We start from the raw sequence: 27,010 nt of genomic DNA, 5'->3' as shown, positions 1-27,010 counted from the left end.
ATATGGGTTAGTATCGAAATCAGCTGATCTGCTGGGATTGTGGCTGAACTTGAGCTGGTGGTCTGTCTGAACTAATGCCATGCTCAATTTGCTGTTTCACAGCATTGTTTTGGAGCTTTTTTAGAATTTAAGAAATAATATCTACTTCCTACATCATGCATCAAATACAACATGTCCAGAGTTGATTTACGCAGCGAGGCTCAGAAATGTGAGCCCATGGCCTATCCCATGACTCTATGGGACATTAAAGTCCGCAAGAACTCACAAACAAGTGCCGATGGCTTACCATGAATACACTCTATCTAACTCTGATTCACTAACAGAATTTGCATGACAGCTGATTGTAAATCACTGGGTGCCGCTGAAACTCTTGCAAGGGTCGGCTGCTGATTTGTACTTGTCAAAGTTAATATGGGTGCTGGAGAATGAGAAGACTGGCAGCTGCTTGCATCATTGAAACAGTTTTTGTTTGTTTGTTTGTTTTTTTAAAAAGCTAAAAAGTTCAGCCCAAGTTTGATTAGCTTCCCCTGACTGGAACATGTGTGCGCTTTTAAATTTAAATATCTTATTATGCATAAAGTTTGACAATCCATTGTTATTCACATTAGCATTCAAGGTCTAGCTTGACAAAGGGTCTTAGGTTGACAAGGGTGAGAACCTTTACAAGGTGGAGTATGGCAGCGATGCTATTTTAGGATATTGCGTCAGAAAACGGAGAGGCAGTGTGTTTGCGTGCATGTGTGTGTGTCAGAGTGTGTCAGCTTATTAACAAGGGCAAGGAAAGACAAAGAGAGCTGGTTACTTTTTTCCCTGGAGGCACGAGGTTCTGGTTGGTTTTGAGGATGTGTGTCAGAGCCTTCTTGACGTTTTTCTCCTTCATGCTGGACAGCACAGCAGGAGGCAGAAACAGTGACAAACCCCACTCTTTTCTGTCGAGAGAAGATTGATTTCAGCATAAAGCAGCCCTTAGAAAAAAAAATCCTTCCACAGTGGTTAAAAAACAGCTACAAATTGGGAGGGAAGCTGTTAGTAACAACAAAACGATGAATTGACTTTCAGGTGGACAGCTTTGTCAAAGGGGAAAGTGTTTCCTCAACAGGACCTTAAAAATGTGAGAGAGCTATATGCGCTGAGACCCTAATATTTACAGTGCTTTACTCAGTGCTGGAGGACAAGTTAAATAAGGGCAGCCAGGCGGATTCCCTTACTTACACTGGGACTGCACAGAAACAGATGTGTCAACATTATATTGCCATATAAAAGTACAATAACAGCATTTTCTTGTAACTCTCAATTGATTAAAAAACAAACAAACATCCTGACTGTTTGCTAAAGTCATGCTTCTTCTAAAGGTGACCGGTTATGCTCATTTACAACTCTATTTTTTTGTACTTAGACTCTACAAGGGTAGCTTTGCATATTTCATAATTCGAAGTACTCTTCATTTTTCTCATACTGAGCCACTGTCTCCTGTTTTAGCTCCTCTCCCTTTAATAATAATAATAATAATAATAATAATAATGGATTGGATTTATATGGCGCTTTTCAAGGCACCCAAAGTGCTTTACAATGCCACTATTCATTCACTCTCACATTCACACACTGGTGGCCTTTAAGGCCACCCTGCCTCTAACCCAGGTTTCTCTTAATTGGCTTTCTAATTGATGGGTGGGGCTTCCTTAAAACATTCATATTAGGGATATCCACACTGAGTGACATTAAATAAAGTGTGAAACAGAGTGAAAGGGCATATAAAATCCAGCCGCAACCTGACTTCAGCCCATTTGGGCAATATGATGATTTTATTATTTAATCCTTTGGCCATCTTTAATATGAGCATCCACCACTAAAAATAACGGTTTAACTGTTGTCAAAAAACAGGAAATTTACCATTTAAAAAGGTGTCTTTAGTGTTAAAATTTGTCTACGTGGGTAGTAGTTACAGTAGTTACTCCATGTAACCCCGCCTCTTCGAGTACTGAGCACTGATTTCTTTTACCTTTGCTTGTGTCGGGTGACTAAACTTTATTCTATCGTGGTTCCTTTGGCACTCCTTACCTGTGCCTCTGGATGCATCATCATCCTACTATTACAATGTATGTATGTATAATCGTTCCCAGACCTCCCAGAACTGGCTCAATCTTGATTAAACTTGGCCTAAAAACTACTTTGGGTACCAAGATTCATAAATGGTAAATGGCATGTATTTGTATAGCACTTTACTAGTCCCTAAGTACCCCAAAGCGCTTTACACAACCAGTCATTCACCCATTGATGATGGCAAGCTACATTGTAGCCACAGCCACCCTGGGACGCACTGACAGAGGCGAGGCTGCCGGACACTGGCGCCACCGGGCCCTCTGACCACCACCAGTAGGCAACAGGTGAAGTGTCTTGCCCAAGGACACAACGACCGAGACTGTCCAAGCCAGGGCTCAAACCGGCAACCTTCCGCTTACAAGGCGAACTCCCAACTCTTGAGCCACGATCGCCCCATAACATCAACATGGTGATTGATTAAAGTATTTATCTCACATAAAAAGTAACTGTTTCTGTTTATCTGTATTTGGATATAGAAGTTGCATGATTAGGGCAGGTTCAAGAATCTATGCCATTTTCAGGTATGCATTTAGCAGTCATTTAGTAGTAATTAAGCTCTTAAGGTTTTATGGGTAGATCATGCAACAGAAAAGATATCTATAACAATCAACATAAATAGCTGACAATATTGGTTGTACCACATACACAATGGGGTATGAATACTATTAAGTTACATCTTCCTATTGTATTTCTAATGGGTCCAAATTGTTGGTAATTGAATGGACTTCGATTACAATTCTCAACTGTAACTGTATCAGGTTTTTACAAGATAACTTTTTTAGAGCAAAACTTGCATCAATGGTGATTATTAATGCTGATCACTTAATCACTGATGACGATTTAGAGGTGGGTTAATATCTCAACACTGAACTGCAGAATACTGAAAAAAACATAATTTAAGAAACTAGAAAATATTACCTTTTAAATTCAAGTCTCTTCATTATAGGCGAACATTTTCTAACCCTACACAGTGTGCTCACTGCTAGTCATATATTCATGTACAAAGATTATTCGAAAATATTTTTGTATTATTTGGAGTTTTATTTTACCCGTATCATATTCAAACTAATAATCAGCCATGAGTTTTGATGTAAGCACATCTGAGAATGCCATAAATTTTCTCAAGTTGCCATTAACAACAGTCTGACAGTGTCAGCAAACTATTCAAGGAAACATTTCTTTCTGTTATGTGATTTTTTTTGTTTAGCCAGAAAGATGCATTCATCCAAGAAGGGAACAAGGGCAACGAACTCGAATAATGCCAGATAAACTTTTGCAAAACCATCAGAAAACTTTTAGAAAAAAAACTCTGTTATTTATTATTAATGATGAGCTGCAGCCTGTACAAGAGTTTTACATTTACAGACATGTTAAGAGTGTCAAAAACACACTCGTACCCACAGCTGCATTTACATGCACACTTACTGGATGTATTTCAGGGAGACCTTCTGACTCTGTCTGGTTGTCATGGTGAGGATGTACATCTGCAATGCAGCCAATCGCAGCGCAGCATCATACTTGAGCTCCTGGCCAAACCGCTCTAAGACCACATCGTTACAACTCTGCAGCAAAGGAGAAAGTTACGTAAGAGTCCTTAAGTTTTTTGGGGCTTGTGAAGCGCATTTCATCTCTACAAAGAGCTATTCGAGCACCAGCGCATCCCCACTGAGCTGTAATAAGTTGTTCACAACCTCTGTGGCTAGAGATCCCTTCAAAGGGATGCGCTGTAGCTTCCAGTCCCAGATGAAGGACTCGGAAACACAAAATAGTGAACTCTGACAGAAAGAAAAAGAAGATGATTAACTTGGCTTCTCTCAGGCTATTTCACTTGACTAATTATCAAAGGAATCCTCAGGAAGCAATTTATTATTTCAGAGGGAAGTAGTTCATACAACAGTTGATATAAAGACTTTATTTGCAAATGAGGATTTTTGTCTTGAAAGGATTAATTCTCCACAAAACTAAGTAAGTCTGTAGATCATGAAAAATAATTTCCAAACCATCTGGCAGCAGAGGATTTGGATGTATTTATATTTAACAGTCGACAAGTCTCACCTCGTGCTCATGCTGCTACTGTTGCCACCGCTCACCTGAACATAGAGGTATTCAAACGCAACAGCGTCTCTCCGCAGCAGCTCCACTGGGTCCCTGGGAACAAAGCTGATTCTAAAGAAACACTTCATCTTGTCACAGCCGGGTCTCTGAGTCACCTGGGGTTGAAAAGCACAGACAAAGAGAAGTGTGAACATGTGAAAACACAGTAAACAAGCTATGTGTAAGTATATGCAGAAACTCAAGTTGTTCAAAAGTTCATGTTGGATCATTACGAGCTTTGAGAGTCATCGTACCAATCACTATCAGAGGTCATGTGGGGTTTTTCAGTAAGTGCAACACCCTAAATCATGTCCCATTTTATTGCCTTTTTTTTCTTTTACATGGGACAAAGATGAACATCATCCTTTAATTAAAAAAAAGACTTGAAGCTAGTTTGATTTAATAAGACTGGCTTCACGTCTTATTAAATAAGATCATAAACCCAAGAAGAAAAGTCTTATTGTTGTATTCATTCAAGTGAGAAGAAGGGTCATTTTTAAAAGGAGATTCAAAGGGTCAATCATTGGTTTCTAGGCCTGTGTGACTGGGGCCTAAGCTGCTCAAATATTCTTTCAATTTCAAAGAGAAGTAGTGAAAAAGTAGGATGACACTCCAATTAAGTCTACTTCCCGGATTTTGGGAATGCACGGACGTCCTGTTATCTTAGTGTTTGTATATGTATGTAGGTATGGGTGGGCCAATCTGAAGCAAGCCTTTCACAGACATCATCACACATACATTACTAAGATCTATATGTTCTTAAAAAAGAGTTATCATGAATCTCAGTCCTTTTGATTTTTAGTTTATTTCATCATCATAACCGAGTGAATGTTATGTTACTTTCCATATGATTCAAATGTCCTACTTATGTCACCTGTTCAAAACTTCACATTTACTAAAATTTGTATTTGCGATTAAATTTTTGTTCGAGTCACTACTAAATACAGAACGTAAAAAAATGGCATTTGTGTCTATGTAAAAAACTAACTCAAACTAATTCAAAGAAATGAAGTTAATAAATAGTTATATGAGAAAATAAGTTAATAATTAATAATGACTGCATGTCAGCTTAAAAGCTCAGGTTCATTTTGTGACAACCTATAGGGTAGTTAACTAGTTTTTACCAGGCGTCGTATTTTAAAAACCAATTAAACTAAATAAACTCTGAAAAATAACCACTTATTATGGGTGTCAAACCAGTGCAAAATCAAACTGCCAAAAATGTGAATCTTCAAGTAAAAGTCTTAAATTTATGAATACATTTATGACCAGTGGTGAACATATATAGCATTGGCTGCAGAAACATTAGTAATGGTACAAAAGCAACGACAGCAGCAGCGGCACTGTTTTGTTTTGTATATTCATAGCCATATTAGTTGTATTAAGACCACTTTGCAACCTAAAGACATGCTTGTGCAATCCAGCAGCAGTAACCTAGAAAAACCTCACTTTGCTTGCTGTGGTTGTTCATGCATTTGCTTCCATCCTCCATTCAAGACAAAACCACAAGACTGGCATCGTCTTTTAAATATTGATCATATTTTGTAAATTATTTAATATTGCGTCGTGTAGAAAGGGCAAGAGTTTTTTTTTCTTTTAATCTATACACTTCAAGAGTTACCAGCTTCCTCAAACACACCTGTCCTCAGTAGTGACACTCGGGTGTATTACAGTATAGAGAATGGTTTTCAGACTCTCAAAGAGTCTTCAGCCATTGTGTGTGCCACGTGCAGAGCTCTTCACATCTGAACTGTGTGGCATGAATATTAATATTGTCCTCCTGTGATGAACCCTATTAGAATATACTGGGCACTGTGTATGTGTGTGTGGTTGTGTAGGTGTAATGTGAGCTGTCGCCACTGCTGTGCAAGTGCTGATAAATGACACTGGGGTCTAAATGCTGCTTGAATACTGAGCAGGAATGTGTGTGTGTGTGTGTGTGTGTGTGTGTGTGTGTGTGTGTGCCAGTTGTTGTGTGTGAAAGACAGAAAAGAAGGCAAAGAAAGTGAAAAGAACAAGGCAACATCCCCGACCTGAGTAAGCATCTCCTGTTCGTGCAGGAGAAGCAGTTTACTCTCAGAGCCTTCGGTCCTCTGTTCCAACACCAGGGAGAAGTGCTCGATGCATTTGATTGACAGCTTCTCTTGCAGGGTCAGGATAACTTCCTGAAAGAATAATAGAAAAACTCACAATAACAGATTTTAACTGTTCTTGAAAACCTTCCTCAGGATACCTTTAAAATAAAAAAGACTTTTAAGCACACTTAAAAGGGACCTATTACGGTTATTTCCAACTTAATATTTTAAGTCTAGGGTTCTACTGAAACTTTTTATTCTTCATTGGCTATCAAAAAAACCTACTGCTCTTATACTGGGACTCTCATGGGCTTCACCCATGACAGTCAAACATAAGGCATGAGGGCCATAATCGGCCAGACAAAGACAGCAGTCCAACCCACTGGACTGTATTGCAAAATATGACAAAGGTGATCAAAGGTGTTCATAAATGTTGGACTTTTAATTGTGTTTTCATATGTTTTACACATACTATTGAATTTGCACTTCTTTTTCTTATATTATATTTCAGAATTTAAATGTGTTGTTAAACTTCTTCACACTGACAGAAAGAGAGGTTTCACTAATTTGGCGAGTCTGAAATATGTCTTTTTTTTTTATCATCCTTCCCTTCAGGACAAATATCTTCCGATTTGCTGCCTGTTTGTGAGAGTCAGCCAATCAGACAATTTAAAGCAATTTAAAGGGTGAGGGTTCCACTCATACCCAAAACTATGTCTTATTGAGATTACTTTCTATGACATCATACATAGCCAAAAGAAGAAAAACAGTCTTAAACTGAGTGATGAAGAAAAGTCTGTAGAAAACTCTTCAACCTTCAGTAATTCTGTTATAGATTTATTGCCTTGCCTGGGTTTATTGTCCTGTTGCATGACCCAATTTGGCCAAGCTTTAGCTTTTGAACAGATACATATTTGACTCTAAAATACTTTGGTAGACAGAGACGTTCATGGCTGACTCAGTGACTGCAAGATACCCAGGTCCTGTAGTTCCAAAACAAGCCCAAATCATCACCACTCCACCACCGTGCTTGATAGTTGGTATGAGGTGTTTGTGCTGATGTGTTATGTTTGATTTCCACCAGACATGATGCTGTGCATTATGGTAAACATCTCCATTTTGGTCTCATCTGTCCGAAGGAAATTGCTGTTGAAGTCTTGTGCATGGTGAATCATTGCAAGGCCTGACTCTGGAGTGAATATATAGAAGTGCTCATACTTGGTGATGATTAGCATCTGATCAGCAACACTTATGCTGCTAATTACCCTCTTAATTCCTTAACATATTCTGCACTGGATTACAATATAAGCATATCTAAGTGTTTAAGTAGGTCATGACTACAGTTCCATGCAGGGAAGATATGATGGCATTACGCCTGAATTTTATGCAAAACTGTTATTTTTCCTGTGTTTGTAACATAAACTAAATGACAGAAGCAACAAAGCGGTGTGGAGTGCAGGATAACTTATTCTGGTGGTAACTTTATATAAAAAGGTCAAAGCATGTTTTAGTAAGTAAGGTGTCTTGCTTCCAGCAGGCCTGTCACTCATCTGATTGCTGCTTGCTTTTGGAGCTTTGGTAGTAACACATTTGCATGAGGTGTACCTCAACAGCAGCAGTTCAAACAGTAGCAGTGTGCAGCGATCAAATAGGTGAGCTCAGGTTAAAAGAAAATGTAGCAGCTGTGACTGAGTTCATCAAAGAATCGTCCACTTTGACCAGGTGCAGCACCTCATTCTGATCCCGAAAATCTCTTTAGTCAGTAAATGCTGTCTCCTATTCACTGTATACCCCAACTTGATCATTTGGCATCACCTGGCAGCTTTATTCTACTGGTCATTTCTGTCCCACCCACTGGAGAGCGGTGAATAAGAAAGATAAAAGGCAATTTCTGTCCAGGTTAGGATGACATCCTTTGCTGTGAGGTTGAGAGAAAAGAAAGTCATTATGCCTCTTGCTTTCTGAATTCGCTCTGGGAGTTTCAGAGGATCATAGCTGAATAAGAATTAACAAGTCAAAAAATGAGAATACGCTCTTTGTCGCCTTGACTGAATAACTAAAGAGCTCAAACAAATGGAAGTGAATTTCACAGTCCGCGCGTGTGTTAAGACTCACTAATTTGGACTCTTGATAACATCCCCCTACTGTAATTACAAATGCAGCAGAAGCTGCTTATTTCATGACGTAAGCCTTAAGTTGTTGCACACGCATACCTTGATGGAGGTACTACAGTCAAAGCGAAAGGACTTTGTCTGCCCGTTCTCCAGGTAGACCTTTAGGACATTTGGCATGAACAGAAGAGAGTTGTCCTTCATCGGGTTCTGCAAAGGAGGGACAGGATTAGTCTTTTCATTCTGTGCACGTGCCGTGGGTTCAATACATGGAAGGAATTCATAAAAGTGCCATGTCGTAACTCATTTATGTGACTGTCTTACATCCATTGAAATCGCTGTCTAAAGTGGAAACCAGCTGGCATTGCCTATATAGGTCATACAAGCTCGTGTGTATGCGCGAGTGCATGTGTTTGTGTGGTAGAACTGACCGGAACCTGGCCGTTTATAATGACCTCCTCAGCAAAGCGTACTTTGACCGGATTGGACTTGAGCATGGCTTTTTTGGCTGCACTGATGAACGCTGATTTAGGGGACTAGGAGGCAAGCGTCCAAAAAGTGATAGAGAGAAAGCAAGCAAGAGAGGAGAGGAAGGGAAGAAAGAGACAAACAGATGGAGAGAAAGAGATCAACAGGAAAATCGATGTTCAAACAAACAAAAAAAACTGTTTTCAGTCCCAGTTTATGGACTATAAGAGCTATGTTTGACTCTTTCCCCCCCCCCCAAATCAATCAAAAACAGCACTTTTACAGCAGACTCTTCATACTTTATTTAGCAGAAATGTAACCCAGGAGGAAATTCTGAAGTGTTAGGAAATACAGGATCATCACTTCCACTCCTTTAAACGATTAAACTTAAACTCCTTTGTTCGTGACAGTAACAAATGCCATGAAAACACTGACATCATAACCTTTCTGTTGCATTCCACCTAGAGCACATTTCCTCCAGTGGAAGGAGGAGGACATGTTTTCTTTAAAGAGAAAGTGTCACGGTTTGCGGGGGCAAGCCGTGTGGAATATATATAGGACCAAAAGGCGGCAGCTCTGGTGCAGGTGAGTGTTTATTAACAACAAAAATGCAAACAACAAAGGCTCTAGGAACATGAAACTGAAACCTAAACTGGGTAAACTAACAACACAAACCAAGAATGACGGTGCAGGGAGGTCCGGGGAAATACATACAGGGAGACCGAGGGGAAACAACACAGACGAACCAGCAACTACTATGACAGAAGACACAACTTAAATACACTCAGAGAACACAGGGGGATTACATACAGGTGGGAACACAGCTGGGAGTAATTAACATGACGAGACTAGGGAGGCAAACTGAAAACACTCACAAAAGACACAGACCTTCACAATAAAACAGGAACTTACACATGAAAGGACACAACTTAAGAAACGCGGACTAGATACAGGAACACACGGGCAGAACAGAACCAAAATTGCGAAGAGAAAACACAAAACGCTGGGTCAAAAGGACCCAGGATCATGACAGAAAGAAATGGTGCAGCTGTTAGGAGCTACAGGGAGTGCAGAATTATTAGGCAAATGAGTATTTTGTCCACTTCATCCTCTTCATGCATGTTGTCTTACTCCAAGCTGTATAGGCTCGAAAGCCCACTACCAATTAAGCATATTAGGTGATGTGCATCTCTGTAATGAGAAGGGGTGTGGTCTAATGACATCAACACCCTATATCAGGTGTGCATAATTATTAGGCAACGTCCTTTCCTTAGGCAAAATGGGTCAAAAGAAGGACTTGACAGGCTCAGAAAAGTCAAAAATAGTGAGATATCTTGCAGAGGGATGCAGCAGTCTCAAAATTGCAAAGCTTCTGAAGCGTGATCATCGAACAATCAAGCGTTTCATTCAAAATAGTCAACAGGGTCGCAAGAAGCGTGTGGAAAAACCAAGGTGCAAAATAACTGCCCATGAACTGAGAAAAGTCAAGCGTGCAGCTGCCAAGATGCCACTTGCCACCAGTTTGGCCATATTTCAGAGCTGCAACATCACTGGAGTGCACAAAAGCACAAGGTGTGCAATACTCAGAGACATGGCCAAGGTAAGAAAGGCTGAAAGACGACCACCACTGAACAAGACACACAAGCTGAAACGTCAAGACTGGGCCAAGAAATATCTCAAGACTGGTTTTTCTGTGGTTTTATGGACTGATGAAATGAGAGTGAGTCTTGATGGGCCAGATGGATGGGCCCGTGGCTGGATTGGTAAAGGGCAGAGAGCTCCAGTCCGACTCAGACGCCAGCAAGGTGGAGGTGGAGTACTGGTTTGGGCTGGTATCATCAAAGATGAGCTTGTGGGGCCTTTTCGGGTTGACGATGGAGTCAAGCTCAACTCCCAGTCCTACTGCCAGTTTCTGGAAGACACCTTCTTCAAGCAGTGGTACAGGAAGAAGTCTGCATCCTTCAAGAAAAACATGATTTTCATGCAGGACAATGCTCCATCACACGCGTCCAAGTACTCCACAGCGTGGCTGGCAAGAAAGGGTATAAAAGAAGAAAAACTAATGACATGGCCTCCTTGTTCACCTGATCTGAACCCCATTGAGAACCTGTGGTCCATCATCAAATGTGAGATTTACAAGGAGGGAAAACAGTACACCTCTCTGAACAGTGTCTGGGAGGCTGTGGTTGCTGCTGCACGCAATGTTGATGGTGAACAGATCAAAACACTGACAGAATCCATGGATGGCAGGCTTTTGAGTGTCCTTGCAAAGAAAGGTGGCTATATTGGTCGCTGATTTGTTTTTGTTTTGTTTTTGAATGTCAGAAATGTATATTTGTGAATGTGGAGATGTTATATTGGTTTCACTGGTAAAAATAAATAATTGAAATGGGTATATATTTGTTTTTTGTTAAGTTGCCTAATAATTATGCACAGTAATAGTCACCTGCACACACAGATATCCCCCTAAAATAGCTAAAACTAAAAACAAACTAAAAACTACTTCCAAAAACATTCATACACTGTATTTACAGGACTTTTTCTCTATAGTGGCTGAAAGCTGACGTTTATTCTTGCCATTAGGTAGTGGAATTAAAAAACTATGGGCCAGATTTACTGTTTTAAAAAAGTTGCACTAAACCCAGGTGCAGTCCCAGCACACCAAAAAACAAAACAAAACAAAAAAACCCCACGTTAAATAGCAGTAAATTATTCTCTAAATGATTTAGATCTTGAAAGAGAAACTCCCAGAAATACACATAGAACAGGGTAAGTTGCAAAAATCTCGCACAAAAATTTGATTTTCTTCCACAAGTCTCACTTTTATTTCTTCTTGGAAGACTCCTGAACTTTATAGGCCTACTTAACTGCTAGCTTGTAAGCTGTTAGCTTGCAGAGCGACTCCTCTTCTCTACTTGGTTATAAAATACTACCATTTTGTCAATGCTAGTGACACTTTAGACAACTAAAAACACATCTTTTTAGAATTTACATTTTGTTAACTTTTGTCTGTTTTTGCTTTATACTCTGTCATTCCTTGTGAAGCACTTTGTGATCTTTTTTGTAAATACCAGCAACTTTTTTTAGTACCAAAGCCCAGTTTGTGCTGGTGCAAGACATTTGTAAATGTGGCCCTAAGCAATCACAGACAAATGGGATGACTTCATTTTCTGATTATGCTGAGGTAACACACTGGAAACCTCTACTGTTAAAGACAAGGTTTGACTGACCTGGGGCCAGAAGAAAAAAGCACATCAGGCTAGTTCGCTTGTCATTCCTGTTTGAGTCAGTGATGCTGTTTCTACCAATGACAATTAAAATAAATTGCTTTAAAGGGAACAAAGCCCTTCTGGAAAAAGTCTAGAAGGCGGTAGTCAGTATTTGAGCCATGATAAATTCTTTATAGTTTGCTTCCAACAACTAAAGTGGTCTTGGGCAATAGTTCTCCAGGCTTTCTCAAAGTCTATCAAAGTTTGTCTTTGGACATTTTCAGAGGAATGTTTTTCTTGATTTGCTTTTAAGCTACGTAACACTGACCTATGAATCACTGAAGAAACACTTAACTCAAAGTATGAAACAATGCTGTGTCTACATGTATCAGACAACTTGCCAGAAAGAGCATATCTGGGTGTCCTAAAAGAATTGAGGGTGTGTTAAAGAAGAAAGTTGCTCATACCAAATAGTGACTTTGTAACTCGTTAGACAAAAACTATACTTGCATTCATGACAGCGCATGTTTGAATAAACTGGTGCAGGATCATTCAGTCTCAAAAATTTTATGGTACAAAGTCTGATTATATATAATATCTGCTGTGAACTTTTAGCTTCATATATCAGATAGTTTCCATGATATATTCTTTTGGAAAAAATGGTCAGAATCTGTGATGGTAGAATCTTTTTTTTTCTGTAATACAACTTGTTATATTTGCTCAATTCATGAACTCCAAGCATGAAAGTTGAATGACACATTTTTTTCTTTCATATTTTAACCAGCTGATGCGTAAACATTTCTATCTATCTGTTTCAAGTTCCATTTTCTGACTCATTTTGTTGGTAAGAAAGAAAGAATTTTCAGGCTTTTATGTTTTATATTCACTGCTTATATTCATATTTAAGCAGTGCCTCAGATTTCAATGTGCAAAAAAGAAGAAAAAGTCCTGAAAGTGTGTTACCGGACCATACTTCAAAAATATCTTAAAAAGTATAAAGATTTCCTACCATGAAATTTGTATGCACATTAGAGACAGAAGGTTTGGTTGATTTGAGACAGAATGACCCTGCATCAAAAGAAATGATGGGTGGCTCAAGACTTTTGCACAGTATTGCCGATTTTAGGCATTTTTCTGCATTCATTCCAATTAATTGAAGACTATCTTCTGAGCAACTCTTCTATGCCCTTGGCTGAATTGTAGCCAATTTTGGTAAAATTGGATGAATAAGAAATAGAATGGCTCTCTTAATTTGGCTCTGCACACACACAGTGGGCAGCAGAGAGACCTTCATGGGGAAAAGAGCCAATAACAGCCAATCTTCTCTCCCGGTACCATCCAACATTGCGTTGTTTTGCATAGCAACAACACATCTGAATCAGGAGCACACTAAAGTAGCACTTAAATTACTCATAATCATACTGTAATGGGTGTTTATAATTATATACAGGAGCTGGTTTCACTGTGTTGTCGTTTCACTGTTGATTTTGGTCTCTTTATGTAATTTGTTGTCAGCAATAAAAATACTGTATATCACTATCACCTTATTGTTTAAACGCAGGTGAGTTTTAGAGGCCTGCAGAAGGATGTCTTGTGTGATTTTAAATATTTTTTTTATTTGGTTGAACAAAGTAAACAAAAAGTCCTTCAAAAATAAAATGCAGAAACCACATTTCATGTTCTACTATTACATATACAGTGTGTATATATATATATATATATATATATATATATATATATTTATATATATGAAAACAATAAAAAAATTTAACACATGATAAAGTAACACATTTTTAAAATACGAATGGATGGAAAAAGTGGTTTGTGTATGTGTCACCAAAAACAGAACATTTTTCTAGATTTATAAATCATCCCAACATATTTTGACAAATGTATCTGTATATGTTGCAAGATCTACTCACAGGATAAGGTTGGACAACAGTCAACATGATGGATTCTTTGCAGCTCCTGGAACAAGAAGACAGAAAACCGTAAAGTCATCAAAATCATGAAAAAAGAAATAAACAACAACAAAAACCCAATGATTCCACTCAACAATAACGGCAAATAAACAACACGATCTTGATTAGCCTGGGTGAAATGGAATTGAACGCCTCGGGCAAACACTGCTTACAACAGACACAGTTAAAACCAAAAGCACACAGACACTCATTACTTTCCCCATTTAATTACAAAAAAAGGGGTTGTACTTCCTGTGAAGTGAAACACGATTTGTTTCGTTGCGCACTGTTTTCAATGAAAGAGCAAAAGGATTCTCATTTTTTTTGTTATTTATTCAGAATATGTTGGGGTGACAAGCAGAACTGAGTTAACTAACTACTGAGCAGGCGAGTGGAAAGCATCGCTAACACTTGGAAATAAACTTCATAATTTTAAAAGCAAATGAATGATTATGACTTTCGTTTCACTAATGTTGTTGTGTTTTTGTAATTAACTTTTTAGTTTTTTCAACCTGCCATTTAAAGGGACCCTAAACACTTTACCTGGAGCTTATTTATCTTTTTGTTTCAATTACTTTTTTTGGGCAATCTAGTGCACAGATTGTTGCTTAATGTGACATTATGTTACGCTACTCTGTGTGACTCTGTCACATGTCTGCAGTATAAATTCTCCCATACTGTACTCACTTTATCCAACAATGTGATCTATCTATCTGTCTATGTACATATTGACATAAGACTGCACATTTGTTGACTGCACATCCATACCTCCATCTATACACTGGATTGAGATTTGGTGACTGTGGAGGCCATTTGAGTTTAATTAACTTGTTATCAGATACCAGTTTGAGATGATCTGACTTTTGTGACATGGTGCGTTATCCAGCTGGAAGCAGATGGGTGGTCATAACACAATGGACATGGTGAGCAACAGGCAATTTGTGGTCCTCAAATGGTACTAAGATACCCAAAGTTTGCCGAGAAAATAATCCCCACCCCATTAAACTACCAGCAGCAGCCTGAATATTTAACACAAACCCACATGGATCCATGCTTTCATGTTGTTTATGCTGAATTCTGACACTACAACCTGAATGTCACAGAAATTGAGATTTATTTTCCAATTTTGGTGATCTTGTACAGATTTCAGTTTCCTATTCTTAGCTGACACTGACTGGGGCCCGATGTGGTCTTCTGCTGCTGTAGCCCATCTACTTCAAGGTTCAACATGTTTTATGTTCAGAGACGCTCTTCTTAGAGCTGGAGTTACCGTTGCCTTCCTGTCAGCTCAAAGCAGCCTGGCCATATCCAGTGAGCTACAGAACTGTGGCTCACTGGATATTTAATCTTTTTTGGAGCTATTTTCCATACAAAGTGGCTGGTGAGACTATATACACTATTACCCTGGTTGATGCTCATATAAATTATTCAAAAAACATGAGCAATTTTTCAAACAGCAAGTCCCACATCGCAAAAAGTCATCCCAGTCTACTCTAAACACTGGTTTCAGACAGTATTTTCTACTGGTGTATCTGTGTGATGTCAAATAGAGAAGTCATCCAATGAAAACGGCTCGAACTTTGGGCTCAACAGCCCCACCCACTGGCTGTTCAGACTTGTAATTTAAGAGGGGCGGCCAATCAGAAGAAGCAAGGGAAAGCAGCAGTGGATAAAGTGTGAGGGGGAAAAGTGTTCTCTAAATGTTATTTTTCACCAATCTGGATTTTGAATCTACCTGACGAGATCGATGACTCGTTCTCTAGGAGCCGAACTGACGGGTTCGTCGTTTATCATGATGATCTCATCACCTGGCAGCAGCTTCCCCTCTGATGGACCACCTACCAACATACAAACACACGCAAACAAGCAACAGCTGATCAAAGCGCTCCATGAAAGCAGCAGGCAGACAGATGTCGTCTAGCCAGCCAAAGATTACCTGCAAATAAAATCAAGAGTAATTACAGCTAAATTGACAAGGCGAATGAGTGTGTGTGTGATTTTTGCAGATGTGAAATATGCAGCTAATTTGCAAATACTTTGTTGTTTGTGCTCATCTAGATACGTGTAATAGGTGTAAGCATTAATCTACTCTCTGCTAGCACATGCGTTTCCTTCCTTGGCCAACCATTGTAAATAGAATATTCATCAGTTCAATTGTCTGCTTAGGATTCAGCACTGATTGATTATTGAGATGCCTAATCACTGTCTGTGTCCGTGCAGCCAATGAAGCTGACACTTAATAAGGGTTTGTGAACTGTTTGTTTGGCAGCAATGTGGCAAGCTGCCAGTCAAATCAAAGTTTTAGTGGAAAATAGACTTCCAAACATGAATTTGTGTTCATGCTTTTTCTTGCCTGTGGCTGCTTACTTGAGGCAAACACAGCCCAACAGAGCGCACGGTTTCCTACAGCAGCAGCTATTTGATGTGCTGATCAGAACCAATCAGATGGGGAGAAAGAACTAACAAAATAAGTCAATCTGCACACTACACTAGCTTAGCTGGATGGCTCATTTTCCTATTTTGTTTCTAAGTTATATTATTGGCCTTCTTATCAAATCTTAGCAGAGGCAGATTTGCTTTCAGTAAGTAGTGACTCTGAGGACTACTCTCCTGGCTTTCCATCACTGGACTTCTGACTTTGCACTGTGAATGAAGTTTTTGTTGCTCTAAATGCTTTATTGTGATTTTATTTTTATATTCTTATTTATTATAATATTAAATCAATTATTTAGACCACTTTAAGCTGAGACAAGTGGTAAAATCCAATCAAAACTGACTCAAATATTCCAAAATAAAAAGACATATCGTATTGTCTCTGATTATTTGACAGGCATGCCGAAAAAGTGAGAGAGAGTCAAAACTCCCACACGGAATAAAGCTGTACTTGTGTAGTAGAGGTGTATCACTGACTACTGTGTTAGGGGTAGGCAAGTGTACAGTTAGTTTGCAACTAAATAAAATTATAACAGTTGCCCAAATGAATAAATAAAAGTATTCATTTTAAAGATTGTTAGTTTAAGCCAATCTTGACACCCACCTGGTGTAACAGAGCGGACTACCACCGGTTTCTCACTGCCTGCCACAAAGCCGAAGCCCAGGACAGGGTCCCGTCTCATCTCCACCAGACGAGGGGCAGGAGGGACCCCATCTAGGTGGACCTCCTCCAGGGAGCTGCTCTGCGATACTTGGCTAGAAAATACAGAGCGCAAGGAAATTCAAGTAAAATTCCAACACTAATAAACAGTTTTCTGATTGATGTATAGTACTGTGCAAATGATCTTGAGCTTTCTGAAGGTCTTTCAGAGTTTTTCTTTGGACTTTCCAACTCACTATTCCCATTTCCCAATTCGTTCCCATTTCTTCAGTTTAATCTATAAACATGTCAAAAACAACGCAGTTTGACAAACATAAAATACTATTTTTATATCTACAAAAGTATTTTCAAAGAGCTATTTACTGAAACTTGGTATATGTCTGCATGGTGCAAAAGTTAAAAAGCGCCCTAAAAACTGAAATTTTATCTTAAAGGAAGTTGCTATGGTCTGATTGTTGGAGTTTTCTCTCTCTTACCTTACCATTTAAAGCACCTTGAGGTGACAGTTGTTGTGATTTGGTGCTATATACAGTAAATAAAAGTGAACTGAACTGAATTATAGCAGACATACAGCTGCTGGCTGGTTTTCAGCCTGATTTAAAGGCTGAGAAGCAAAAAATCCAATTGAGTCAAGGCTCATGGGTCCTGTATTTTAGTACTAAGTGCTATTATGACATAATAAACATTACTTCTAAATTTTCTAACAGTTAGAAGCCATGGTCAGTGCCAGGGGCGTCACCAAGGTGGGGCTGGGGGGGGGGGGGGGGGGGGGGGGCACTGGCCATCCCCCAAAATTTGCCCCCCCCGCAAGACTATACCAAAACCAGTAAATGGTTGGTTTTGAAACACAAGAAGGTCTCTGTGTGCTGTTTGAAGTTTCAAAAGTCTTATTTCCACTGAAAGCACTACTGATCTAAGTAATTGATAGCATTTGTTTGCCATGTTATTTATAGTTATTTGATCAGGTTGCAGGAAAGCTTGTTTGTTCTTAACATTAACTCCATTCTCAGAGAGTGAATCTTTGGCTTCTTCTGGTCAGCTCTGCTGAGAATCATTAAAGCATGGTTGGGACCATCAATCAATCAATCAATCAATCAATCAATCAATCAATCAATCAATCAATCAATCAATCAATCAATCAATCAATCAATCAAAATAGATTATTATGGGTTTCAAAATCTTATTTGGTTTTCATATGTACTTTTTCAACAGTGTGTGAATGGATGGATGACTGAGTGTGTAAAGCGCTTTGGGGTCCTTAGGGACTAGTAAAGCGCTATACAAATACAGGCCATTTACCATTTTCTCAGTGATATCAATTTATATTAATAGCAGGAAATCAACTAGGCATATATTTTTTCTTTCTCTCTTTCTTCACATATTTTTCAAGTAACCTATATTTGACAACAGCATAATAAAACTGGAAATTTTGTTTTTGGTGTGCCACCCCAATATTTTTAGTGGCCTCCATCCAGGCACCCTATGGAAAAATTCTAGAGCTGCCCCTGGTCATTGCATGAGATAATAGAATAGAGCATTTATTCAAGAGACTCCAGTCAATTCTATGTTCAGCATTATTAGAAATTCCATGTAGAAAAAAGCGATGGGGAAATTGTTCTGCTACCCACGAAGCTGCCTGCTTTGCAATTATATTGAGTAAATAAAGGAAGGTTACTGTTTGTTGTTTGGGTGTAAAAAGATTGGATGGGATTATGTAAATCTACCCCACAAAAAACACAAGCTTAGAAATATCATTTTGTATAATATAATTTTCAATATCTCAAATTTAATTACACTATTTAAAAAGGCAAAAAAAAAAAAAAAAAGGACGCCTTTCCTTTAACTTTGGCTTCAATTCACTTTCAGTTCAGACAATTTGCTGACCTACTTACGAAGAGTGACATAAAATAAGTTGCCAAATAGTTTCTCTTCTCGATGACATAATGGGCACAATGACTATTACAGGGATCAAATCTGTCCCGCAGGATAAAGAAGGTTTTCTAGGAGAATATGACTAAATGCACATTAGAATTCAATCACTAAATTTCAGTTGTACAGAAGAAATCATTTTAGCTGAGACAGAGATCCTTAAACTTGGAATGAATGATATGAGCTGTGCAGTCAGCTGGTCATAAATCAGTGCTCTGGCTCAGGTTTCAAACATTTTATGCTTAAAAGCCACTTATAGAAGAGAGTACAGGTCTTCTGTTCACTTAATCGCTCAGATTTGCAGTCTGGAGGCAATTTGTCTTTTGAAGCTGTATGAAAGTCTGCAGGCTGTTCAGGATAAGAACAGTTGGCAGATCTCTTTCATAGATGACCTAAGCCTTCCTGAATCCTTCTGAGGAGTGGGAAACACCAGTTCCAAACTAACATAAGCAACAGGGACGCACGGATGCAGCTCAAGAGATAACTGAGGTGGAAAACTGTTTGGAAGTAAGGAAATATAAGTGTTGCAAAGAAGGGATCAAATGTATCTTTCTTTGTTTTATTTTGAAGCAACGATAACTAATGTGGTTAGTAGATGGTTGTGACCACACATACACAGACTAAATGGTAAAATGGTAAATGGCCTGTATTTATATAGCGCTTTACTAGTCCCTAAGGACCCCAAAGCGCTTTACATATCCAGTCACCCACCCATTCACACACCGGTGATGGCAGGCTACATTGTAGCCACAGCCACCCTGGGGCGCACTGACAGAGGCGAGGCTGCCGGACACTGGAGCCACCGGGCCCTCTGACCACCACCAGTAGGCAACGGGTGAAGTGTCTTGCCCAAGGACACAACGACCGAGACTGTCCAAGCCGGGGCTCAAACCGGTAACCTTCCGATTACAAGGCGAACTCCCAACTCTTGAGCCACGATCGCCCATCATCGACTAGCATTACAAAAACACACTTTTAAGCTATTTATATTTTTTGTAAATGTAAATTTCATCTGTTGCGTGACTTTTATAATTATAGCATCTGTAAGCGATGCTAGCATCACAAACTCAAAATGCTTTTGTTTAAAGATAAAAGTCATTAGCTCAGGAAGATAAGTGGTGGACCCAAAAGTTTGAAGTTTTGACTCTGATTTTCATTTCTTCTCATTCTTTTTAATCAGGAAATGTTTTATTTGATTTTATTCCAATCAGTAATGAGATAGCATAAAACAGTTCTTTAACACAGTGCATGTTAGCTTTCTATTGCTAACAATGACATCCAGGAGATATTAAAGGAGCAACTTGAACCGATGTCAGTTCAGCTTTTATTTTGGGATCTTTCAACCGTGCCAAGACATCTAGAAAAGGCAGCGGGCCAATGGGTATTTAACATCAAAATATTTCCTAAGAAGATGATAAAATACTAGCTTTTACTCACCAAAACTAGCATACAAACTTCTTAGACTGTCTGCTCCACATATAAAGCATATTTTTTATTGGATAATTATATTAAAAATGCTCTTAAAACATGCCAACAACACAATCTCAATGGAGCGGTCCAGTTCAATGAGTTAATTAGGCAGAAACACCCTGGATTTTAAGCCATAAGAAAATCCCAACAAATAAGCTATACAAAAATGTGGCCATTAGGTTTAGTTTTTCAGTACTGGAAGTGAGTACTTAGTCATACCCTTACTCCTTTCTCACATTTACTGTGAAATAAAAGGATTTAATTCTCTCCAAAAAGCTTGAAAATGGAAACAACCAGAAAAAAAAGAGAAATTATTAAGAAACTTGCCCTGTGTGTTTAGCAGCAGTCAGCAGCCACGTGCCCCCCAGGACCAACACTACTTCTAAGGAGGGCTTTAGTGCATGTTTTGGCGCTTGGAGAGGAATCCAGTGGAAGCACGAGAACATGCAAATAGAAACACCCTGCATCAGCCAGATCTTCTTGCTGTGAATCAATAGTTCTCTGCTGTTGGCGGCTATATGCGGTCACCTCTATTAAATATAGGTTAATATTAAATTTTTCACATCGCCATTTTCTTTGTCTTATTGCAAGTCATTGCACTCGGGGTGAAAGCACCACTAAAATGTAAATGTACTGTATTAAATTACTTCTTGCCCGCTGAACCTCAGACGTCTGTCTCAGCTGAGACACTGAGAATGCAGACTGCCTGTTAATTAAGAGCTGATACACACTTTCAGTGGGGTTAACTCATTCTCTCTGTCTCTATCCTAGCTTCCTTTCTCTTTTGCAGCTTAAAAGGCTCCCTTGGCAGCTGCTGCTTCCTGTCTGCACATAAAGTCCAGTGCAGGGTGTCTATTGTTGCCTGGCCAGCATCCATCCCATTGTTCAGTGCCTACAATCCATACAGTAGATCATGTGAAATTTCTGCCTCGTGCATACTGACATTTATGTGCAACTATATGAATACTCACAAAAATAATTTCTTTTACTGTCTCAGGTGGTTTGAGACTTTTATTTAGGAACCAGTGAAATATATCTATTTATTATAGTATATCTACAGCTTTGCCTAAATCTGCTCAGAGCATGAAACATGTTCCAAGCATCCACAGTATACCTTCATCTCTGACCAATCAATCTGAATCTCTGCCCCACTTCTTTTATGCCATTTATTCCACATTCTCATTCCCTAGCCCATTATCACATTGATCTCTATTGTACATTCGGCACAGAAATCTCAGAGTAAATCTGTCCGTGACAGAGCATGTTCCAATCTGCAATGCCGGTTCATATTCCCCGTCAGGATCGGTGGGATTTAATCCCGCAGAAGGAAAGACGAGGGCATCACGGGGTCAAGGGAAAGCTGGAAACAAAAGGTCAGATCCTGGTAATGTTTCAGAAATTCCAGGTTCTTGCCTTACTGGCGCGGTAGCCATTACTGAGGTTTCTACCACTAGGCCTCAGCCTAGTGTGACACATGGTAATAGATGCTAGAGAAATAACTGAACGATTGAGCAAAAAAATAATAATAATAATTTAAGAAGTTTATTAAAAAACAAAACACGATTCCTGGAAGCAATGGTTGGCTCTCTTCCTTTCAAGCGCAGATTTAAGTGAGTGCATTTAAACAATAGAGTCATCTTTCATCAGTTAATTTCAATAGATACCCAACAACTGGGCAAAAAAATGTAATACAGTCAAGAACAAAGCAGAGCATATTAGAGTTATATAACAGGCTTAACAGACCCAGCTAACCTAGTATTGACTATCAGGTTCCACACAGTTTAAAGGTGTATGCTGCTATAAAGACGTGTAATTATTGATTCAGTTTTTCTGCTCTGTTTAAATGATTAGGATCGAGTCATTGGACATATGACTTATTGATTACTGAAAAAAAGAAACCTCTTGTCCAAAGAAAGCAAATTAATATTGGAAGTTAATAGAAAATGCTATGGTTTGTAAAATACACACTATCGCAAAACCAGTTCAAAAATATGGCAAGTATATACTGGCTAATAGAGACAAACTCATTTGTTATTTGGATTTTTGACATTATTTATAATTGTTTTGGGGAAACACAAAGGAAAGGACAGCAGGGATGGGTGAGTGATGGGTATATCTGCAACTTGGCAGCTCATCTCAGAGCAAGCCATGGCTCTTCTCTTCTCTTGACAGGCTGCGCTTCATGAAAGCAAAGTTTGTGGCGAGCTTTTGACTTACTTCCAATTTACTTCCAATGCCTCATACTATAAATGAATCAAGGAAAGGGCAAAAGGCCAGTGTGATGGGCAAGATTTGATTAAAAACAATATGAAATGTAATTAAGAAATAGTTTAGCTTGCTATTTATATATTATAGTATTTAATGGTTCTTGGGCAACAACTGTAATAATCTAAGTTTTCAAAATCCTGAAAACTAAAGCCCTCGTAAGACAGGCCTAGAGACCAGTCAGTGATCCCACGGCAACTATCAGTTCAAATCAATTCATTTTTATTTATATAGTGTCAAATCACAGCAGTCAACAGCAGTGATCTCGAGGCACTTTATGCTGGAAAGTAAAGACCCAAAAATAATACAGAGAAAACCCCAAAAATCAAACAACCCCCCTTTGATCAATAACTTGGTGACAGTGGGAAGGAAGAACTCCCTTTTAACAGGAAGGAACCTCTGATAGATCCAGACTCAGGTCTGCTGTCTGGGGTGATGGGAAGATGACAGTATATAAGACACACTGTAGAAGAGAGCCAAAGATTCATAATAACCAATGATTAAATTGATTGTTAAACTAGAACTACAGGTTGCTATGGAAAAATGTATTGCCACGGTTGCCTGTGAAGTCGCCAAGTTATTTGCAAACACTTGCCAACTGCTAGCTTACCGGTGGTAAATTTGTGAAGGGTATGATGCAAACAACAAACAGAGACTGTTCACCTTAAAAGTAAAAGCTGGGCCTTTTGAAATGTGTTGGCAGCAGTAATAAGGCACAGTTTTACTATGAAGAAAGACTTGTGTTTTCTGTTTCTGCTTTGCTTCACACTTTTTATCATTCACTGAATAGTTGACAAGTATTTGCAGATAACATCTTCTACACAAGCACCGTTTTACCACCAATTTCAGCCAGCGACAGGCACCAACCTCCAGTAACCAGTCCCTAGCCAGTTGGGAAAATATACATTCTTCCCTAGTGAATGGAGGTTAAAAGATGGTTACAGAGACCGGTCTCTAGGTCTGTGAGACCGAAGGGACTCGTCTCATGTTAATAGAGAAATCAGAAATCTTAACAGAATCCCACAGACTCTACACGCAGCTGAGCATGTGCATAGTGTTCTTTATGCCAGCACCTCGCTGCCAGTGAGTTGAGCATGTCCTTATGGCAGGAGGTGTTTTCCTGCATGACAAATTTGCAGAGACAACAGCCTGCATATGCACTGATGGAATGCAAACTACCTCAAACAATGGCTACTTTTGTAGGCCGCTGAAACAATGCCCACCCCACTGCTTTGGGACTGTTACACTGCTTCATGCATACTGCATTTCCACTGTTGTTTATATTCCTTTTTGACAGCTATTTAAATATATAACTGTTCATATATATATATTAGTGCTGCCAGTGTTAATCTTGTTAAAATGACGTTAACGCCATAACCGCATTAACGCGGCAAATTTCCATTAACGGGTTAACGCTGATGGTTTATATATACAGGATGGGCCATTTATATGGATACACCATAATAACATGGGAATGGTTGGTGATATTAAAGTCCTGTTTTTGGCACATTAGTATATGTGAGGGTGCAAACTCCTCAAGATGGGTGGTGACCATGGTGGCCATTTAGAAGTCGGCCATCTTGGATACAACTTTTGTTTTTTCAATAGGAAGAGGACCATGTGACACATCAAACTTATTGGTAATGTCACAAGAAAAACAATGGTGTGCTTGGTTTCAACGCAACTTTATTCTTTCATGAGTTATTTACAAGTTTCTCTTTGTTCACAGCCATTGACATGTTGAAGAGGTTAACACGTGAGGAGCGGATCGAAATTGTGTTGGTATCTGGTGAACGCAGTAACCGGGTCATTGCAGCAGATTTCAATGCTTGTTCAGTGATGAGGCAAACTTTTATGTGAATGGTGAAGTTAACAAACAAAACCACCGCTATTGGTCTGACACTAACCCACATTGGATGGATCCCTCCAAGACTGCTAGAACAACAAAAGTGATGGTTTGGTGTGGTATATGGGGTACAACGATAGTGGGTCCATTCTTCATCAATGGAAACCTCAAGGCTACTGGATATTTGAAATTGCTACATGATGATGTGTTTCCCTCTTTATGCACTGAAGCTGGCACGTTCCCTGATTTATTCCAGCAAGATGGTGCACCACCACATTATGGGTGCCAGGTCCGAACATTCTCAGATGAACAATTTCCTGGAAAGTGGATTGGTCGTCGTGGGCCAGTTGAATGGCGCCCAAGGTCTCCCAATCTGACCACCTTAGACTTTTATCTTTGGGGTGATCTGAAAGCAATTGTCTATGGTGTGAAGATACGAGATGTGCAGCACCTGAAACTACGGATACTGGATGCCTGTGCTGGCATTTCTCCTGCGGTGTTGCTATCAGTGTGTGAAAAGTGGGAGAAGAGGGTTGCATTGACAATCCAACACAATGGGCAGCACATTGAATACTTTTTTTAAATGGTCAGAAACTTGTAAATAACTCATGAAAGAATAAAGTTACGTTGAAGCACACCATTGTTTTTCTTGTGACATTACCAATCAGTTTGATGTGTCACATGGTCCTCTTCCTATTGAAAAAACAAAAGTTGTATCCAAGATGGCCGACTTCTAAATGGCCACCATGGTCACCACCCATCTTGAGGAGTTTGCCCCCTCACATATACTAATGTGCCACAAACAGGACTTTAATATCACCAACCATTCCCATTTTATCACGGTGTATCCATATAAATGGCCCACCCTGTACTATAAATTCCACATACTAGTCTTTTTTTCTCACAATTGGGATGTTTTTTTTTATATTAATGATTCTGTTCACAACTCTTGGTAAACTACTCTAAAACTGTTACATTGTGATGTTGTATATCAGCATTACCAAAGTAGCCTACTATCCATTTCCACTTATTCAATTAAACCTATCCCAACTGCCATAGGGCGAGAGGCGGGGTACACCCAGGACAGGTCAGATTCACATTCACACCTATGGCCAACATAGGATCATCTGTTAACCTAATCACATTAACCACAGTGTAAGTCATCAAAGCAACTAGCCATATAAAGATAATTGCACTGCAAAAACCTTAAACATTTAGACTTCACTGAACATGACTTTTTTCACACTTATGGTTCATATACTGTAGTTTTTCCATGATGCATCCACATGTGATGCACTCATGCAATAATTTATGCACAATTATTGCATGAGTGCATAACTGTGCATAAACAGAATGACAACACACATTTAAACACATGCATGCCAGTGCTTATCATCATACATACTTGGTGAGGCATTCCCGTCCCTCCTTGGCGCTGTTCATGCTGTCCCAACTGTATGGGGGCCCCTGCAGTCCTCCCCAGGAGCCTGGGCCAGGAGGCGGCCAGCCTGATGTTTTGTTCTTATGGCTAAAGAAATGGAGCAAAGGAAAAGCAAGCACATTTTAAGAGAGAATTAAAGCAAATAATGTATTCCAGACTAAAAATAACTGTTCGATTAAGTATCGATTGGCCTTTTGTTTTGGGTAATAAAGACAAACAGCGACCGTCATCTTTAATCAAGACAGTGAAAACCTGGTAAGATGGATAGCATTACTGGATTTCAAGACTACAGTGTAACAATTTTACCCATATTTTACTCCATTTGGAAAATGCGATCATCATACAGCATTTAAATAAAACTAGTATATTCAAAATAAACTCTCAGAGACACTTTGTGCACCTCTAGTTTGATTTTTGCTCATTCCAATTAGTAAGACTTCTTCTCTCCCGGTGTGAGATCGCACTGCTTAGTGCAATCGACCGCAGTCAAATAACAGCTCATCGACTCCGCAGATAGGCAATCGATGGCTGCACGCACGAGCGGCTCCGCGGTGGTCGCTCAGCAGAACGGTACGCACACGGTGAGGGAACACACCGATGTGACAGCTGATTCTCTTATTGCAGATTAAGCTAACAATGCCATTATGGGTTTCAGGAGGGTGGGAGTCCACGGAGTCAAAGGGGAAGAGATGGGAGAAGAGCCACTGTGGCACCTCAGTGGGAATTATACCAGAAAAGAAAATGATGAGAACTGGATGTATCATCCTAGTGACTCAGTGACTTTACAGTAAGTCTCACATGCTACAGTGACTAATCGCACACAGATCATTAAGCACCCATCCCCTAACTCTCCACGGAAATAATGTGCAGCATCTGCATGTGCTCATCTTTACTGTTTGATTTGTTTTGTTTAGACTACTCCCTCTGCCGCAAACCAGGAGAAGTTT

General features: G+C 39.3%; 1 protein-coding gene across 4 annotated transcripts in view; it reads right to left on the bottom strand.

Annotated features, from left to right (window-relative positions):
* Positions 1–27,010, bottom strand: part of LOC101467894 (FERM and PDZ domain-containing protein 4) — a 102,367-nt gene that overhangs the window by 15,120 nt on the left and 60,237 nt on the right. For all 4 annotated transcript variants that reach the window (XM_004552613.3, XM_076880289.1, XM_004552612.3 and 1 more), the window contains exons 2-11: positions 26,028–26,150; positions 17,056–17,207; positions 15,754–15,856; positions 13,980–14,025; positions 8,812–8,916; positions 8,483–8,590; positions 6,228–6,359; positions 4,191–4,310; positions 3,526–3,662; positions 803–929 (exon numbers count right to left, since the gene is read on the bottom strand). In XM_004552613.3, the coding sequence (XP_004552670.3) occupies positions 803–929; positions 3,526–3,662; positions 4,191–4,310; positions 6,228–6,359; positions 8,483–8,590; positions 8,812–8,916; positions 13,980–14,025; positions 15,754–15,856; positions 17,056–17,207; positions 26,028–26,150 (1,153 nt within the window). The remainder of the gene's footprint in view (positions 1–802; positions 930–3,525; positions 3,663–4,190; positions 4,311–6,227; positions 6,360–8,482; positions 8,591–8,811; positions 8,917–13,979; positions 14,026–15,753; positions 15,857–17,055; positions 17,208–26,027; positions 26,151–27,010) is intronic.

The sequence above is a fragment of the Maylandia zebra genome, linkage group LG23 (assembly GCF_041146795.1).
Source record: "Maylandia zebra isolate NMK-2024a linkage group LG23, Mzebra_GT3a, whole genome shotgun sequence".
In the NCBI taxonomy this organism is placed as follows: domain Eukaryota; kingdom Metazoa; phylum Chordata; class Actinopteri; order Cichliformes; family Cichlidae; genus Maylandia; species Maylandia zebra.
Note: the sequence above shows the minus strand (reverse complement) of the source record. Positions and strands in the feature narration are given on the sequence as shown.